The sequence below is a fragment of the Balearica regulorum genome, chromosome 7, assembly GCF_011004875.1.
Source record: "Balearica regulorum gibbericeps isolate bBalReg1 chromosome 7, bBalReg1.pri, whole genome shotgun sequence".
Taxonomy (NCBI): Eukaryota; Metazoa; Chordata; class Aves; order Gruiformes; family Gruidae; genus Balearica; species Balearica regulorum.
Window position 1 is genome coordinate 32,928,412 of NC_046190.1, and position 19,505 is coordinate 32,947,916.

Genomic DNA, 19,505 nt, shown 5'->3' on the forward strand with positions numbered 1-19,505 from the left:
TTTTCAGGAGTAAGAGTTACACAAGTAACAAAACCGTGCATTTTTATCTTTGGATATACAGTATCTCCTAGAAGCCCCATACGTTTGCAAACAACAAGCAGTAATACCTTGGTATGTTTCCTTCAGAACCTCAAGCTGTTGGGCTTTTTTTTTTTTTTTTAACATAAACTTGGTAGATAAGGAGGAAAGGTTTTTGTTTGTTTAAAACAAACAAACAAGCCCAAAACAACAAAAAAACCCACACCTTACAGTCTTACCAGATGTTATTTCCAAAACACACTCAGAAGAAAAAAAAATAAAAATCAGTATTGAACCTCAGCCTGATAACTTCAACTACTCTAAATATTAACTATCATTTAACATTAAAACCACATGCAGAACTGTCTCAAAACACAATTCCTATACATTTCAGCTAATCAGTAGATGAGTTCTGCTGTAAGAGGAAAAAAAAGATAACTGGTTTTTCTTACAATAATAAAGGAGTATCTGTATGATAAGCAATTATTTCATGTGTTAAAATAGAGTTCCTTTTAATGTCCATTTAGAGTTGGAAATTCTCTCCCTTTCATCCCGCCAATACCCTCCCTTTTAAAAGGTCAATTAGGTTTTGGCTGGACATGTCAAAATGCTTCTGTCACAACATTCGTACTCTAACTCCAGTCACAGCAAGTTTTTCACTCAACGCTACCAAGTGATCCAGCACATTGCCATATGAATCTGCAATGGCCACAGACTGACTACAGAAATAACCTGAGTCAAATGCCATAAGACATACATTTTTCTCCCAAGTCAGTTTTAACCATGATCAGATGTTTTCAGCTTGACATCATTCATGCAGCCTTACGAGACCTTCTCTCAAAAATTCAGCTATGTTCAAGACATGGGTGCCTACATCTTGTGGTTTGGAAAGCCACACAAAGAATAGCACTTTAAAAGAACCCTCAGAATTGACCAGCTTTCTAAACACAAAAGTTCAGTAGTATTCGTACACGCTAAATAATCTCTTAGCATCAGCAGTGCAGTAAATTGTTTGATGGTATGCAATTCCATTCCACTTCAGAAGTGTAAACACTTAAAATAGCTGCTCTCTCTGCATTTTGATGTTGACCTGCAAGAGTCTTGCACAACACACAAGTGGTGAAAACGAAATAAGCAAGTTATGAGAACACGCTCATTTCAAAACCATAAATATTTATAAAAATTAATGCATTTGGTTCATTACAAACAAGGTATAAGCAGCTATATGAAATTCATAATTAACAGTCAATTCCTGAATTAATTTAAAATAATTAAAAATGATTTAAATGTCTTTCTTCAAAACAGATGAAAAATTAGAGTATGCTCTCTTCAAGAGTTTTTATTATATCAAAACACTAGCTTTAAATAGTTAACAAAAATGCAGCACGTTAAAAAAAAGCTACTGTGACAAAGAAAATGTTGAGACCAGGTCTAAAAAAAACCCCACAAATGTATCAACCCTCAAATAACTTCTACTTAGCAGTTTAACCAATGACCATACACTGTTATGCAAGTCAATGTAATTAAAGAGTATACGGTAATAAAGCACCACAAAGGAAAGACAGCAAGGACGTAGAGGCAAACTTACATTTAAACATTTCCTATTCTGAGCGCTCAACGTTAGAACCTTAACAAACTGACTATTCAGTAGACACATGTTTTATAGCGCTTATTTTTCAGTCACTTAAACATCATCATGTAGAACAAGCTCCCAGACGGTTATCAGGGCTGGAGTTTCTGCTTCCAGCGCACAAGAGCTGTAACCTGAGCCAACAGAAGTTACAGGCCAAGGCAGGAATGACCTAGCAGGAAAATTAAATCTAGCTCACAGACCTTTCCAAACCGCTCTATTTCATGAAGCTGTTTCTCCATTTCATCACTGCACACGAAGCGTACATTTCCTGCACTTCTTGTGTTTTCAGTAGCAATAGATTTCCAATGCTTGTGTAAAATGAGTACAGCATATACAAGCAACAAGCCCAACTCACCTACGTCCTCAAGTTAACTGCGTACAAACAAAATACTTCTTAAAAATACACTTATGTTGAATGTTCCTCAGAAGGACCACGATGACCGCATGTGCAAACACGGCCAGGAAGGCAGTAAGGATGGGGCCATATTACACAGCTCCCCTCTCAGCCCAGCAGAGACAAGTGACCGTTCCCAGCACAAAGGTCAGGCAACACCGCTCCAGCAGAAGGTACGTCTGCTTTTTGCTAGGGTCTTCCCCATTTTTGTGAGTTTGTACCCGACTAACTGAAGCTTTACTTTGACAAAGACAGCGAAAATGGAAAATAAAATCACATTGTCACATCAAACACTGAACTGAAGTTTGCAATACATCCCTGCATTAATGGTTCACCAATGACTACTTGAAAGAGGGTGCTGCTTTACGCTCAGACTGCCAGTGACACTGCTAGTTTACTGGTGAATTTTTGTACTGTAAATAGTTTGCTAGTTAATCAATAAGTGTAAAACAAATAGAATACAGAAGCACATGGAACAGGTTTTGCTTTTGTTCAACCTCAGCATAAAAGTTACTGAAAAACATAAAAAGGATGCACATATACACATAACCAAGTTTGTAGTTTTATGTTTAGTTTGCCTGAATTTTTGAATGTGCATGTTTCTGAACATAAAGATAGAAAAAAGATATCAAATTGCTTATAGCTACTATTGTGGCATATACTGTTTTGTTTTAAATTTATTTTCCACGCCCTGCATGATCATTAGAATTACCATCCCTTTAAAATGCTGTGGTTTTGTTTGAATTGCATCTAAAATACTCAAGTTTAATGTAATCTGGTTGTGTCGTGCTATTTAGAAACCAGTAATCAACAACAGCTTAAATCTCAGCAACACCACCACTCAATACTAGAGCTTACAAGAAATGTAGTACTGCAGCAAATCAGTTCAAATTATTCCGTAATATCATATTCTAATGCATATACGCTTCTTAAACTAACATATTTTAAACACTTTTTAGCCTGTTTCATTAACTATAAAATACACTTTGCTGGACTGACCAATTAGCAAACTCAATATTGCACACTTCCAAAGTTTCAGAGCAGGAAAAGCAAAGGATTCAGTAGAAGAATAGGCTATTAGGTGACTAATTTACTACACAGCTTCTGTTCCCAGTGGTACATTTGTTGGTGCTAACAGGCACTGAGCTGTGTTTTAAAATAACAAACTTCTGCTAAAAACGCAACCACAGCAAAGTATTGTTAAAAGCAGCTTTGCTGTCACAATTGTTTCCCTATTCAAAGGCAAAAGAGCACAAACAAAAGCAGGGAGCAGAGATTTAATAGTCACCCCCTCAAATAATCTTCATGAAAATCCTGCTTGGCTTTATGTAGCTCAGGTAAATCATTGCAAGTATGCAAATACAAAACACTTGTTTTTTCCTTCATCAGAATATATAATAAGAGTCAAAGTATAACTCTGTTACACCCAGCTTTTCCAGGTAGAAGGTCAGACCACTGCTGCATGGCATCCTGCACACGGTGCCACTGGCATGCCACAGGTATCAGCAACCCTCCCTGTTCCCTGGCAGAAGACTCCAAGTTTCCTCACTTCTACACTGCGTCCTGAGCTCAAATACCCTGTGTAATCATCATCCTTCTCTTCTAGATCCAAGTGGCCTTCAGGACTTGTAGATTCTCCTTTCAGGTGTGCATAACCTGTGGTATGTCTACATCGATCAACCAGCCTGCCTTTAAATTTATTAAAACTAGGTCGGACCACTATATAAAAATCCAGTTCTGGGGTTTCCAGACTATAGCACGAGATGCTCACCATGTAATTTGTTGATTCACTTTCTTAAAAATCTTTTTGTTGTTGTTGGGTTTTGTTTGTTTGTTTTAAATGACTAGTTTAAATACACCTTAAATAATCATTAGGGATGGCAGTGTTTTTCGCCACACTAGCAAGGTGCCCTGAGTCACACAATGTAACTATCCTTTTAAGAGCACTCCTTTGAAAATCTCCCCTAATTTCCTCTTACATACATTGGCTTTCTAGAGAAACACTTTCTCAGTGATCCACAAGTGCTGCAGACAAAGCTTATTATTGATTATAATCATACCTTGTTCCAAACCAACACATTCACAAAGTAGACACAGCACTGCTGTCATGGATGGAGTCACACGCTTCACTCGCAAGAAAAAAGTAACAATATGTTTATTGCTATAAAACAGCTATTTGACAAAGTTTGATAGTAAATGCAACAGTGGTTTAACAAGATTAGATGGTAAGGTACACTTGATTATTTACTGCACAGAGGACAGCATCAGACAAAACTGCCAGGGAGACCCTCCCATTGAGTCATGAGGTTCAGAAAGGACGCCCTTGCTTTCTAAAACTCCTTCTCAGAGACGAGTCTAGGTGCAGCTGGATCCAATCTTACTCCCAGACTTGATCAACAGTTTACGTCTAAAGGATTACATTTGCACAATCAACCCTTTATATCATTTAGCTAAGACTTCAAAGTTTAGCATGCCATTAGTCACTTGCCAAGAATCTGTTGCAGCAAGGAATCTCTCAACCTCAAGCAGTAACCTTGAGAGGCATCCCTACTCAAGGGGAGATCCTGGACTGCAGCCCACTGCCGCGCAGGGGAGCTCAGAGGGCGCTGGGCTGTGCACTATTTATAGAGTAAAATGATTGAACTTACAGTCATATTTGCATACCAGCAAGATGCCTAGGTCACTGTTCCAAGCAGCCCTTGGCTACCATGTTGCCATCCATCCCCCAAAGTCCAGCGGAAGCCGGATGCAGCCATCATAACCTCCACTGTTGGTTATGGCTGATGGGGTGCGTGTGGGTGGGTGTGAAGCGCACCGCCAAGACACATTAGCTCTAACTCCATCACAGCAAACAAGTGTTTCTAGTTATCCTTCCTAGGACTCAGTGAGTGAAGTAATATTTTGTTTCTTCCTTCTCCACCATTTGGTCATCTTACAGTACATACCACAGTACTCTGAAGAACAATCTCTTTTCAGACTTTCAAGACAAGAGACAAGTCTATCAATTTAATGTCTGAAAATATGACAAGGAATATGAAAAAACACTTCACTTGCTCTGTACCTGCTGTCTCTGATCTCTACAGAGGTTTGCAGGATGTGGAGGGAATAAAATCATCACTGAATATTTACCCCATACAGAAATGGAGAAGTAGGTCTAACACAGAGAGATTTTTAGGAAATGCCTACTCATCTTTCCACCCACGGAGCAAGGACTTCCAGTTACACAGCTCAGTTTTCAGAGAAAAGGGAGGGTTTTGCAGATCTACACCTCAGGTGAAATTTACTCTCACAAAAGGACTCTGGAGGTGTCCCTCCTCATGACCCAACCAGGATTCCAAGGTCTGTGAGGACAGAGCTTTTGCCTAATGAATGAATTCCTGGCAACACTAGCCAGGACAAAATTTCTACTCTTCATTTTTAATAGATGTAAAAAACCCATACTGTTTAAAGCTCTTGGAAAAATGGTGATTAAAAAATGCTACATTTTGCAAAATTCATAGTAACTGCGTTTGCTGTTTATTTGAAAGTGAAGGGAAACAAAGTGGAAATCCCACCACTAGAAAAAAACAACAAAAACAACAAAAACCTTCCAACATCCTCTCTTGAAAGTAGAAATTAAACTGTAAGGCATAACTTCATACTACAGCCCATTAATATGGTTGAGTTTATCATGTCTGACTCGTTAAGAAACATCTATACTTTTATTCAGGACTGAAGTGTATCATCGTGGGAACTATTTATATATGTGGTAGGAGTTTTAATTATGACTAGCATCAACACCAATAAAGGAACTAAAAAGAGCTTAGCTTTACAGTAGTAAGCAGAAACATTTTTAGGCAGTTTAAATAATTAAAACATCTGAAGAAGAAGTTTACAGATAGCTGAGACACTGCTAGGCTGTGTCAATTTACAGCACAGCTGAAGAGATACTCATCTACCTCACTAAGTCTAGCCCAAACTGAAAAACAGATTGTGTGTAATATTAATGCACAGAAGATGAATTTTCCAACAAAGTCCAATTCAGAGCTGAGATGGCAAGAAAAGGCCTTATCCTAAAAGTTTCTCCATCAATTAGAGTACCAGTCGATGAGCTGAGGGAATAACTTCTTGTCCAGGAACAAAACTGCTGCAACGGAAGAAATGAAGGGGTAGAGGACTCAGAAGCTGAAACGACTGTTCCTATAAACAACAATTAGCCTACAATGTCTGTATTTTAACTGAAAAGTTTGAAAAATTACACACTCAAGTGTCAGGATTAAAAATTGCTTCAATGTTTCTGTACACAATTGGCTTTAGCTTTCATCGAGGAGTCCTTGCACCCCACAGAGAGAGAGATGTAAAACCTGCACATCTGTAATTTGTGCTTTGGAGTTTCCTACTTGGACACTTTCCTTTTTACTGTGGAATAGTTCACCTCAAATGTCTTGCCTTCATTTTTACTTCATTCTCTCATCCCATACATTGAAGTGGGATGATAACGGTCCACCTAATTAAAACTAAGACACCTCTTCAGTCAGACAGAAAGACTTGACTGAAGAAGTGTTACTTGAGATGTTCCCTTCTGGATGTCCCCAGGCTGCTGCGCTGGCAGCAAGGCGTCACAGGAATGTTTTCTGTTACAGATCCATGGGAATTTGCTTTATATTGGGTTTTTTGCCTCTCTTCTAGAATATGTCTTTGTCTCTTTTGCCTTCATTCTGTTTAGATCCCAAACCCTGTGCATAATTCAATTAGTAGATTTTGTCCCTATTATTGTCCTCCTTCAGCTTTTTTTTTTTCCTTTACAAGAAAGGCAGAAAGGATTCACCTCTTGCTCTGTTTGCTAAATTCAGCAACTTCTTCCTACATACCCCCCCGCCCTGTCCAAAAAAGAGCAGCAAAGCAACTGTTTTTCTCACTGCTTTTACCAGGCTATACTGAAATACATCAGATGTCTACTGCTGACAATTTTCACTCCTTTGGCGGAGCACTGTCTTGTTTCTTTGTTCCATTCACATTTAAAGATCTATTTGTCAGAAACTAGCACTCCATCTTTCTGCAGCACCCCATAGATCCAGCTGCCTGACCAGACTCGGTCTGCAGTCACCATGGAGTCACTGTGCCAAGCGCTTTCTGCTCTTCCAGCCCCCACCTGCAATCCCACCCAAGCACATGTTATGAGGTGCAGCATGAAAATAAACACTTTTGTTGAAGTCTCTAGCAGATGTGCAAGCTTGCTCAACACAGCTGAGTGCCACAGGCCAGTATTATTTCCTCATTTACTACAAGGAGCTTTAGGACTGACAGTCTATTACATGAAGATACAGCCCGTGTATAACACTTAAAACTACAGACTTTGAAAACAACAACTTCAATATTAAGCGAAGTCAGTATCAGCAGTAGGAGAAAACAAGCAAGGAGGCCAAGTAAATGGAATTAACAAGTGCAAGAAAACCAGAGCATGCACCTACTCTGGGAAGAAAATAAAAAAATAATTTAAAAAAAAATCACTTCAGCCTTTGAAATCAGCAATAACATTCAAACTCCATTACAGTCGAAACCACAACTAAAATGAAGTACAGAACTTCCAGGATTTAAAAATTATTCTAAAGTCTTGTCTGTACTAGCTTGCCAATACCGGGATTAGCAAGAGCGCTAGAACCTCTAAAAACACCTATGTTTTACTCTACCATCTACATCAGCAGTTGTGAATGATGCAAAAAACTCTCAGTATTAGGAATGCTCATTTAGGCAAGCGCCCTGTACTTTACTAGTAAAAAAAACCAAAATCCATTAAAAGGTTCTAGCAGATATACAGAAGTAGCATGCATTAGTATTTTTTTCTTCAGTCAAAGCAAACCTGTTAGGTGTACAACGCAGAAAAAAATAAAACAACTCTCTCCTTCAAAACGTTTTAGTCACTGGAGATACACTAAGAAAGAATGGCCATTAGTCTCAGTAAATGTTCAAACCCAACGTTAAACAGCATTCCTAAAATAAAAGCTGACTATAAACCAGTTCTGACACACGATTCAAGATAGAACCTCGATGAGAAAGTTCACTTAAGAGAAAAGCAAATTACTTTCCATGCAGAATAGCAAGCCCACAGAAACACCAAGAATTTTGCATTATTAAAAATTCCCAAATGTGCTCTAAAAATTTCAGTTCTTATTTCACTTCCATCCCCAAAGTAATTCAGAGCAATAGACCAGTATTCCTCCTGACTAAAGACATTCCATTATTAAACATGGGAACACCTATAAAGTAATGGATAAAAAAGGTAGAGCTCCTGTGTAATGGTTAAAGGCAAGCAAAACATAGATGGTTATCAGTTTGGTATCAACCCAATGGCAACACTGGAAACAAATTAATTTACTGTATAAAGGACACAAACATAAAAAGGGTCATTCAGCATTGTTTTACAGAGAACAAGCTGTAGCAGATAAGCATAGATTCATCTTTCAGCCAAGGACTATTTGTAATAAAGATAACCGCAGGTGTAGGATGTCTATATGGCACCCAGATGACTTTTTGATTTAGTAATACATGACATACATTATTTAAAAGTGGTTAGAAAATAATCAAAATATACAGCAAGATTTCCAAAGTGGCTTACTGACCTCAAAAATACTCGTCAGTGAGAAACTTCATTAGAAATTTCACACCACCACGTGCTAAGCATGATGTTGTTCAAAATATTCACGGTGCATTATTATTCAGTAAGTCACTTCTGATGAACTCTGGGAGACTGAAGTTAGCAAGACTGTGAAAAATAATAATAAAGAACAGACACCTCCATGTTTTGTTTCATTTGAAGCAAACTGAGTTCTACTAAAGCTGCGCTTCTGAAAAAAGGACCAACCCTACAAACCCAAAGTTTCTCTCAGAAAACGTACATGAAGAGAAGGAACAAACAACAACTCCGTATTAGCTTCACACATGAAGGTCCAAGGTCCAACAGAGAGACAGCTCACTTTCACTTCTGGTGAAATTGATACGGGGTGGGGAGAAACTTAAGTGCTTGGTACCTCTTTGTAAAGAAAAAGGGTTACAGACGAAAGCCTCAAAAAATCCCAGAAAAAGGGAAAATACCCTTCCTGAGACTACGGCTCCTCAATTACTACACCAAACCAAGTGCTGCTGGACAACCCAGCAGTACAAATGAGAACTGGAAGAGGCACAGGTTGTGCTCCTGCATTTCTGCCAAATTAGCCAGAGCACACAACAGTAAGCTCACAGAGGACAACCAATGATACTGGATTAAAATGGGAAGGAAAAAAAAAAAAAAGAAAAAGAAAAAGAAAGCCTGCCAGTTCCTAATTAAGCTATCAAAAACATTTGTGCAAATTTGAAGGAGGAAAGTGTGTTTAGACTACATCAGTGCATCATATAACCACAGCATTTTAGATCCAGCACACTAGCCTTCCAGCATCTCAGAGTCTGAGCGCCTAGTTCAGTTTGTCAAAGTAAACTAAAAGATGGCTGTAACAGACTGTATCTTCATAAGGAGAAAGTAATGGATTCAGAAGACTCATTAACCTAGCCAAAAGGTACAGCAGGAACCAACAGCCCAGCCTTGACAAAGCTGACGGGAAGAACCAGAGGCAGGACACCAGACCCTTTCCAAGCACAGTCTGTGAGTCTTCAAATTAAAATGATACCCTTCCCAAAGACACATTTCAAGGTATGTTTTGAGACTCAATGCATGAACAACTCAGAAAAACATGAAGATATGACCCAAACCAAAGCAGATTATTTAGTAACCCTCTGAAGCCTCAAACTCCCCAAAACTACAAGCACCTATGTTCAAGCATTCTCATTTATTAACTATATGAATCAAGTTCTACACAGGACAGAAACATTTCCAGTTTTCCTCTGGGTTTTTTTTTTTGTGTGTGTGTGTGTGTGTTTGGTTTTTAACCAGCATTGAAGAAGGCCTGCAACACAGACAAACAGTAACGTGCTGTTACCACTGCATCGACAACTTTTTTCCCTGGGAACTCGATATGCTAGTGGCTGTGCAGAACTACCAAATGGAAGCAGACAATAATATACTTTCCTATGAGTAGTTCACCATCTGCGTAGCAAGTAGCGTTGCTTTTACCACATTAACCTAAAGGCCAAAACAGTTAACGCTAAAAGTGCATTACTAAGCATCCTTTTTTCCTTTACAGACATTTTGTAGAAGCTCAATAGAAACTTCTTGAGAGTTTGAGGCGAATGTAAAATCCAAACACACGACACTTGTTTCCTATGTGCTTGCTCTTCCTGAAAAATTTTAGATGGACTTCCATTGTACATGAATTTGCAACACTCTTAGCCACAATGTTGTCTTTACTCAAAAAAGCAGGTAAGCAAAGCATTTCTAAAATAAGGTATTTTTGAGTTCAACTTTTAGTTTAGTCCATCTACAAATTAGAGTTACAAATGACACAGCTGAATATGAAAGCCCCAAGCAGGTTTCTTACACCTACAGAAGACATCATAAAACAGTAAGTCAGCCTCTTTAACACAAGCAAGACCTAAAATAAAAGAGTAAATAAAAGACTTACAGATACCTCTTGTAAAATATTAATCTCTTTGCCCTCTTGATTTGCTTTTTACCTCTAGCTGCTACTAACTGATTGCTTTCATTCATCCCCCTGCCCTTAAGTGACCACCTTTCAAAGGTTCACATTTTGATTCAGTTAGCCTGTCCTGCCTTTTCTTCTACTATTAATAGACATACTCTGTAGTGAAACAGGTGTTCTGCTTTGAAATACTGGTGCAAACTCCAGGAATGAATAAAGCTGTTAAAAAGCAATTTTGCAGGTGATTTTTCAACAATACAGCACACCCAATCACTTCCCCAAACTATCTATCCAGGCTCACATTTTCTATGCAGACCCACCACAGCAGACTGCATGCATACACACACACACAAATCCCACCGCACACTTCCTCGAGAACAAAATGTTAAGATCATATTTATTTCCAACATCTAAACCTGGTTGTTTATTGAGCAAACTGTAATAAGTCTACAATACCAGACAGGATTTTTCCAATCTGCAAGTCCCAGAAAGCCTGTCTGTTTTCAGGAGATGGCTGTTATCAGAAGCAACAAATTTCTTTGGGATTTGTGAGTAGGGGAGAGGAAATCAAAGCCAAGAAAGCCTTTTTTTTCCCCGTTGTTTCTCCCAACTAGTCGGACGCTGTTCACATTGCTCTGCAGAAACACAGACGAGACTGAGAAGCCAGAAGATGCAACTGCCCTCTGCTAGCGCTCAGGGAATAAAAAAAGTCAAGCTGAGAGCCAAGGTGCAGAGGCACAGGTTTAGCTACAGAGACAAGGGTAGCAGAGGTCTTGCAGTAAAATACTGCCACTGGCAACCCACAGCAGCCCCGTGTTCCAATGCCCTCTGCCAGCACGTGCCGTAGCAGTCCCTACCAGACAGCGAGAACGCACGGCAGGCCCACGAAAACCAGCATCCGAGTGTTGTGGATGCCATCTGCGTCTTGGATCAGTCTGTCTCATCCGAATTGAGGATCCTGGTGGGGATCCACACAGCACCACAAATCGGGATTTCTAGGATAATTCCCTTCCCTACAAAGCAAACTGCGAGGGAAAAAAAAAACTGAGAAGCTGTTCTTTGTAAAATCGATGTTATAAAGCATTAAAACTGCTACATCAAGCATTCTGGAGCAGGAACATTAAATTAAGACTTCACAAAAACACTATCTTCATCTCAGTTGAAAAAATAAGTAACAGAATAAGGCTTATTATACTTTATTTTTCTAACACTACAGAAGATGCCTGACTATAATAGGCCAATTTACATGAGTTAAATTATTGAATCTAACATCCAAGAGTAAGCATGTATGTACCTGTAGCAATCAGGGACTAAAACTCTTTTTGTTATTAAAAGCACTCTTTGTATGAGGCCTGTCAGTTCAAAACAATAACAAAGAAAACCAAAAAGCTTCAGTATCAGTTAAAGGTTACATGGCTTTCACTGAAATGGGATGGCTTTGTTACATCAAACACTGAAAGGTAGGAAAAAAGTTAGAAATCCAAGTTCTAATGACTTCAAAAGAAACTTTCTGACCAAGACATACCTACACCCAGCTGAAGTATTTCAGCTTTTGTCACACACAACAATTCAGTCTTTTGAAAAGCAGTCACCCCACCACCGCCACCCAGCTTTGAAGGTACTCTTATTTAACCAGAGAAGTTGTGCTGTCCCAGACTTAAGCCATTAAATATGACATCTCCTTGGTAGACCTTTTTCACCAAAAAATTAAGTAAGTTCACACAGGAAATCCACTTCTGGTCAAGCAGCATTATAACCAAAACTCACTACTTCACATCTAAAATACACATAGCATTTCAGATCTTCAGGCGTGTGATTTTTCCCAACCTTGGCACCACCCGTTCTGTTTCCTAAACAAGACCTTGCAGAAACATACCATTTTATACAACTAAAGACTGCTAAATACTGATAAATGAACTCTCTGCAAATGGGTCAAGTGATCTTAGTTATTTCTTCTTAATACTTGATCTGAAAGTTTGTATCTTGTAATATAATGTTCTTGAACTGCTAGATAACACTTCAGATTTACCTAGCTTTCTCCCCGCTTTGCTCCCTCCCTCACAGTTTGTTACCAATAATAGCAGGTGAGATAAAGTTATCACATATGTTTACTGAATTTCACAGTCTTGCACATAAGCAACAGCATAATTTCATTTGCATTTCAGGCTACTGGAAGGAGCCGAGTTCGCACATCTTTTTGGATGTACACTTAGTCCAAGCTACTTTTACCAATTTCAGTATTAAAGCAGCATCTGTTTTTACATGTTTTAGATGAGAGTTTGTATGAATTTAGCAAGCATACAAGCCTGCCAAGCTAACACCTTTTCTCAGTCAGTTTTCCAAGTGCAGCTACTTAATGTAGGTCTTCTACGCTTGCTTAATTAACACTGATTTTCAACCCTACGACACAAGGGTTTAACTACAAAATAGAACTAATAGGATCCTATGCGTCAAGCTATTTAAATTCCCAAAGTACACATCCACACTGACACCAATAATACTGTACTTAACAAACACAGAAACAAAGAAGATATAATATTAACACACCAGCACAGACACAAGAGGAAGGAAGACCACTGCTTTCTATCTGGTAAACTTTAAAGGGAAAATATTCAAAACCATTAAAGACAACGGTGGGAGCTAGAGAAAGCGAAGAGTCTTTGCAGCGCTTGCACAACAGAGCTCAAATGGTGGGATAGTGAAAGGCTGGCAGGTGAAGAGCCGTGTGGTTCATGGGAGTCACCTTCACCCACAGCACACAGGTTTAGTTATTTCACCTGCTATTTTGGCTACCTGTCAGTTACATTTGCACTTCACAGCTCATCCTCAACGCTTGATAAAAATCAAAGCTGATTCATGACATTACAATGTCTACAACAGGAAACTGGTACACAGCACCCATCTGCCAGCACAGCAACACGGCGAGGAGCTTGGCCTGGCTGGTGGAGGAGTAAATTGACAAAGGTTTAGAATTACAATGGAAAAAAATCAGAAAACTTTCTATTTAATTACATTTACATGCAAATGGCACACATTTCAACGTTCCAGTAAAGTTCATCTCCAATCACTTGTATACTAGAGCAACCCAACAAAGTATTTTGATTGCAAATGTGTTTACATTACAGACTATGTAAACCACAGCACAAAGTCACAGTGGCCTGAAAAAAGTTAAGTTTTGCATTCATTATTTTGCCGCTTGCTGAATTAGAAGTGGTTTGCTCAGTTATGCACGCAGTTTAGCATACCAAAGACAGAGTGTCTGCTAAAAATGCTGGTTTTCCAGACAGCCTACAGGTTGCTATAGAAGTCTAACACCTTTTCTCTCTATCCAAGATGTCAAAAACATACAGACTGAGTTTTAGATTTAAGAAAAATACTTCCTTTTTGTAAATTAAAATGTCATGAAAATATAAGATAATCAGTCCCCAGAGACAGTGCCTAAAGAACTTTAATGCACATGACCATTTTTTTCAAGTTGTTTACAAACAATACACCTACCAGGGTGTGGTGGGTTGACCCTGGCTGAGGGCCAGGTGCCCACCAGAGCCGCTCTATCACTCCCCTCTTTCATTAGACAGGGGAGAAAAGGTAAAACTTACGGGTCGAGATAAGGACAGGGAGAGATCATTCTCTAATTATCATCACGAGCAAACCAGACCGAACTTAGAGAGGGAATTCATCTTATTTATTACTAAGCAAAACAGAGTAGAGGAATGAGAAATAAAACCAAAATCTTAAAACACCTCCCCCCACCCCTCCCATCTTCCCAGGCTCAACTTCACTCCCGGCTTCAACCTCCGCCCCCCCCAGCGGCACAGGGGGACGGGGAGTGGGGGTTACGGTCAGTTCATCACGCGGTGTTTCTGCCGCTTCTTCATCCTCAGGGGGAGGACTCATTGTTCCCCTGCTCCAGCGTGGGGTCCCTCTCACGGGAGACAGTCCTTCACGAACTTCTCCAACATGAGTCTCCTCCACGGGGTGCAGACCTTCAGGAGCAAACTGCTCCAGCGTGGGTCCCCCACGGGGTCACAAGTCCTGTCAGCAAACCTGCTCTGGCGTGGGCTCCTCTCTCCACGGATCCACAGGTCCTGCCAGGAGCTTGCTCCAGCGCGGGCTTCCCACGGGGCCACAGCCTCCTTCAGGTGTCTCCACCTGCTCCGGCGTGGGGTCCTCCACGGGCTGCAGGTGGAATCGCTACACCCCCTCATCCTCCCTCCATGGGCTGCAGGGGGACAGCCTGCTTCACCATGGTCTTCACCACGGGCTGCAGGGGAATCTTGCTCCGGCGCCTGGAGCACCTCCTCCCCCTCCTTCTTCACTGACCTTGGTGTCTGCAGATGTTCTTACATCTTCTCCCTCCTCTCTCTGGCTGCAAAAGCTCTCTCTAACTGTTTTTCTCTTTCTTAAATATGTTATCACAGAGGCGCTGATTGGCTTGGCCTTGGCCAGCGGCGGGTCCGTCTTGGAGCCGGCTGGCATTGGCTCTGTCAGACACAGGGGAAGCTTCTAGCAGCTTCTCACAGAAGCCACCCCTGTAGCCCCCCCACTACCAAAACCTTGCCACGCAAAACCAACACATTCCACCCCTCGCCTCTGTGAATCACATATTTAAGAATTATCATTAAAATATACATTCAACACAAAACTTCAAACACTAATCACATCAACAAAGGAAAAGAAAAAGAATTCCCCACACCAAAATCAAAACAACACTATCACAACACCAAACAAGAGTGGACAAACTACACACAAAATCTACCTCTAGTCCCTTCACCACTATATCACTCTCAAGTTACGTTCAGTCAATGTTTTGCCCGTTACCTCTTCCAATTACTATCCTTATCTCGATTTTCTCGGGCCCCACGTTGGGCGCCAAAAAAGACTGTGGTGGGTTGACCCTGGCTGAGGGCCAGGTGCCCACCAGAGCCGCTCTATCACTCCCCTCTTTCATTAGACAGGGGAGAAAAGGTAAAACTTACGGGTCGAGATAAGGACAGGGAGAGATCATTCTCTAATTATCATCACGAGCAAACCAGACCGAACTTAGAGAGGGAATTCATCTTATTTATTACTAAGCAAAACAGAGTAGAGGAATGAGAAATAAAACCAAAATCTTAAAACACCTCCCCCCACCCCTCCCATCTTCCCAGGCTCAACTTCACTCCCGGCTTCAACCTCCGCCCCCCCCAGCGGCACAGGGGGACGGGGAGTGGGGGTTACGGTCAGTTCATCACGCGGTGTTTCTGCCGCTTCTTCATCCTCAGGGGGAGGACTCATTGTTCCCCTGCTCCAGCGTGGGGTCCCTCTCACGGGAGACAGTCCTTCACGAACTTCTCCAACATGAGTCTCCTCCACGGGGTGCAGACCTTCAGGAGCAAACTGCTCCAGCGTGGGTCCCCCACGGGGTCACAAGTCCTGTCAGCAAACCTGCTCTGGCGTGGGCTCCTCTCTCCACGGATCCACAGGTCCTGCCAGGAGCTTGCTCCAGCGCGGGCTTCCCACGGGGCCACAGCCTCCTTCAGGTGTCTCCACCTGCTCCGGCGTGGGGTCCTCCACGGGCTGCAGGTGGAATCGCTACACCCCCTCATCCTCCCTCCATGGGCTGCAGGGGGACAGCCTGCTTCACCATGGTCTTCACCACAGGCTGCAGGGGAATCTTGCTCCGGCGCCTGGAGCACCTCCTCCCCCTCCTTCTTCACTGACCTTGGTGTCTGCAGATGTTCTTACATCTTCTCCCTCCTCTCTCTGGCTGCAAAAGCTCTCTCTAACTGTTTTTCTCTTTCTTAAATATGTTATCACAGAGGCGCTGATTGGCTTGGCCTTGGCCAGCGGCGGGTCCGTCTTGGAGCCGGCTGGCATTGGCTCTGTCAGACACAGGGGAAGCTTCTAGCAGCTTCTCACAGAAGCCACCCCTGTAGCCCCCCCACTACCAAAACCTTGCCACGCAAAACCAACACACAGGGGTTCAGAAAGATGCTGTGCCTTTCTACCAGGCAAAGAGAAAATGTCTGACTGACAAGATGTCTTAGCCTCTTTCAACATTAGAAGGCACTCTGCTGCTACCTAATCAAGACACATTCTCTTCTCGTAAAGTAATAACAAAGCACACGTTTCCCCGACTAGCACTATATTTGTCATCCATGAATAAATTACTTCTGTATTGTATTTCATGCACTCTTCCGGCCCACATCCTGCTAGACACTGAATGCTTACTACTAGGAACAGATGAGAGGTTTGCCTAGACAAGCTCCATTTCTTTGCTGGATATATCAACAACAAAAACACTGATTATCAATAAAATAGCCATTACACTTGGAATAAAGTAACCCCTGTGAAAATCAGATGAGAAGAGAATGAGCACACGCAGGTGGGATCGGTCTCTCTCAAGGCATCTCCATCTGCACTGGCAAGGATGTGCAGGACAGTGTACACAAGTATCAGGCTTATCTTTAATCAGTCTTTAACAAGTTACCTACTTTTCTTGCATGCAGGCCATAATCATTACAACACCTAAATGATCACTCTAACCACTGAATTAGCAAAAAACCCCCACCCTAACCTGAACTCCTAAACTCCCAACTCATAGAGAAGAAGACAATGTCACATTTATTGTACTTTCACAGGTATTTTACTGAGGATCGATGCCTAACAGCATCATATAAAATGATGTTAAATTCCAAGTCATCCTCGCGGTGCTCATAAACCAGCAGCTGCTTCCCGGGACAGAGTGGTGTGTATTACTCGCATTGTTTTTAAGGGGTTTATTTTAAATGAGTTTTTAAATAACCTCTTGAAATACCACAGCTAACAAAAACAGTACAAATAAACCAAATATTTCTTCATGACTAAGACGCTATCCTGCAACTCGCTGTTTCCGCAGAGCGGACGAAGAGGTGACGGCTGAAGAGATAATCCGTAATCTCCGCAGATTACGAGTATAAACTCGAAGAAAATCTCTACTTTGAGAAACTTCAGGGAACATCCAGCATTGCCCTTCCTCTGCACGGCCGTTACCGCTCCTCTCCTCGAAGCCCCGCCAGCCGCCCCTTCCCAGCCCTCGCCGCTCGGGCAGCCAGGGGCAGGGGCGGCGGGGCCGCCTCCCCGCGGAGAGCCGGGCCGGCCACGCGGGTCTGAGGCGGCGGGGGAACCACCACGGTTCCTCGCCGGTTTCGCTCCCGGTCCCGCAAGGACCTTGGTCGCCGCTGAGGGCCCAGGGACGGCGCGAAGGGCGCGAGGTGACCCCACCTGCCCGCCCCCCCCGGCCGGGCCGCGGTGACAGCCCGTAAACCCGCCTCAACCACCGCCGCCCCCGGAGGAAGGGGGGGTGGGGGGGCGCCCGGCGGGGCGGGAAGGCCGCGGCCGGGGCAGGGCTGAGGGGAGGGCGGCGGCAGCCGGGCCCGCCCTGCGCGGACACCCCCGCGGCGGGGCACCCCCCCACACACACCACACGCACACCCCACACACCCGCCCGCCTTCCCGCCTGCCGCCGGGCCCGGCGCGGCGCCGCCCGCACTCACGATGGTGACGCTGGCCTTGCGCAGGTCGCGGTTCTCCTCCTGCAGCGCCTTGCACTTGAGCTTGTAGGTCTCCAGCTCGATCTTCAGCACCTTGTTCTCTTGCTGCAGCGAGGCCAGGCGGTTCGTCAGCTCCTCCAGCCGGAACGGCGAGATCACGATCCCGCCCGCCTTGCCCCCCGAGCTGCCGCCCGCCACCCCCGAGCCGGGCCCCGCCGCCGGACCGCCCGCCGTCAGCTGCCCCGCCGGGCCGCCGCCCCCGCCGCTGCCGCCGGCGCCGTCCGTGTCGCTCTCGCTGGCGCTGTCCGCCATCGCCGCCGCCGCCGCCGCCGCTCCCGCCCGCCGCCGCGCCGCCAGGCGAGCAGGGGGCGGCGCCCGCCGCGCGCCGGCGCCGCTGCCTCCCCGCGCGCCAAGAGGGGCCGTCAGCGCGAGCCGCCCGCCCACAGCGCCGCCTGCCGGCCGGCGCCGGCACCGCCGCCAGCCGGGGACGGCACCGGGTTTCGCGTCAGCAGGGTGAAATAAAATCGCTTTATTCTGCCGTAGCGCCGGTTCGGACGTCCCCGACAGCACGGCTTCTGCGTTTAAGCCTTTGTTTAAACACAGAATTACCCATGGCAACCAGCTTGCGCGCAAACCCTGCATTTTTTACCTCAGTGTATGGAAAACCCACTCGTCGCCCAAAGCTGTGAGCGGTGCAGGAAAACGCTGGGCTCGCCCAGCAGCGCCGTGCTCCAGATCTCAGCGCAAGGCTGGAGCCCCAGGGGTTCATGTACACGCGTTTCAAACAATTGAAAACCTTTTTTTTAAAAAAAAAAAAAAGAATATATATCTATATAATAACGTACTGCCCAACGAGCGCGGGGAGTGCGCGAGGCGAGAGAGGCCCCATGGCTGCCCTGGCGTAGAGACAGAGTAGCGTGTTAATTCAGGCCTCCGTACTGCTGTAAAACCGCTTTAAATTAGGATATATTCATGCCCATCTCTCATTCCAGATAATGTATTTTCTGATATACTATGTGCATTAGTTTCTTTTTTTTTTTTTATATTACATCTTTGTGGAGCAGCTGAATAAAGGCACGAGTTGTAGTGAGCTATAACGGAGTGTACGCGCCATTCATTATATGGCATAATGTGGTCCGTATTGCTCCTGGATAAATTAGCCACCAAGACTGTATAATTGGTTTCTCAATTATTTATGAAGGGGTCTTTTAACAACAGTAATTTTTCCATTAATGGCAAGTAAGGATTTCATTATCTCTAACTGCACTACCTTTTTGTTCCGTGCCACAGTAAATTTCAAATTTTACTCTTTTTAACGGCTATAATATATGAAAGGATTCCATCTCTGTGAAGTAATTATTCTTTTTTGCCTGCCTGGGAATGTAAGTGCAGGTCAT

General features: G+C 43.3%; 1 protein-coding gene across 2 annotated transcripts in view; it reads right to left on the reverse strand.

The window, feature by feature from the left end:
• Nucleotides 1–18,498, reverse strand: part of CCDC6 (coiled-coil domain containing 6) — a 53,022-nt gene extending 34,524 nt beyond the window's left edge. For both annotated transcript variants that reach the window (XR_012836392.1, XM_075758803.1), the window contains exon 1: nucleotides 18,112–18,498. Coding sequence is in view for 1 of the 2 variants with exons in the window: in XM_075758803.1 (XP_075614918.1) it covers nucleotides 18,112–18,420 (309 nt within the window). In the remaining variant the exon portion in view is untranslated. The remainder of the gene's footprint in view (nucleotides 1–18,111) is intronic.
• Between the last annotated feature and the right edge of the window lie 1,007 nt (nucleotides 18,499–19,505).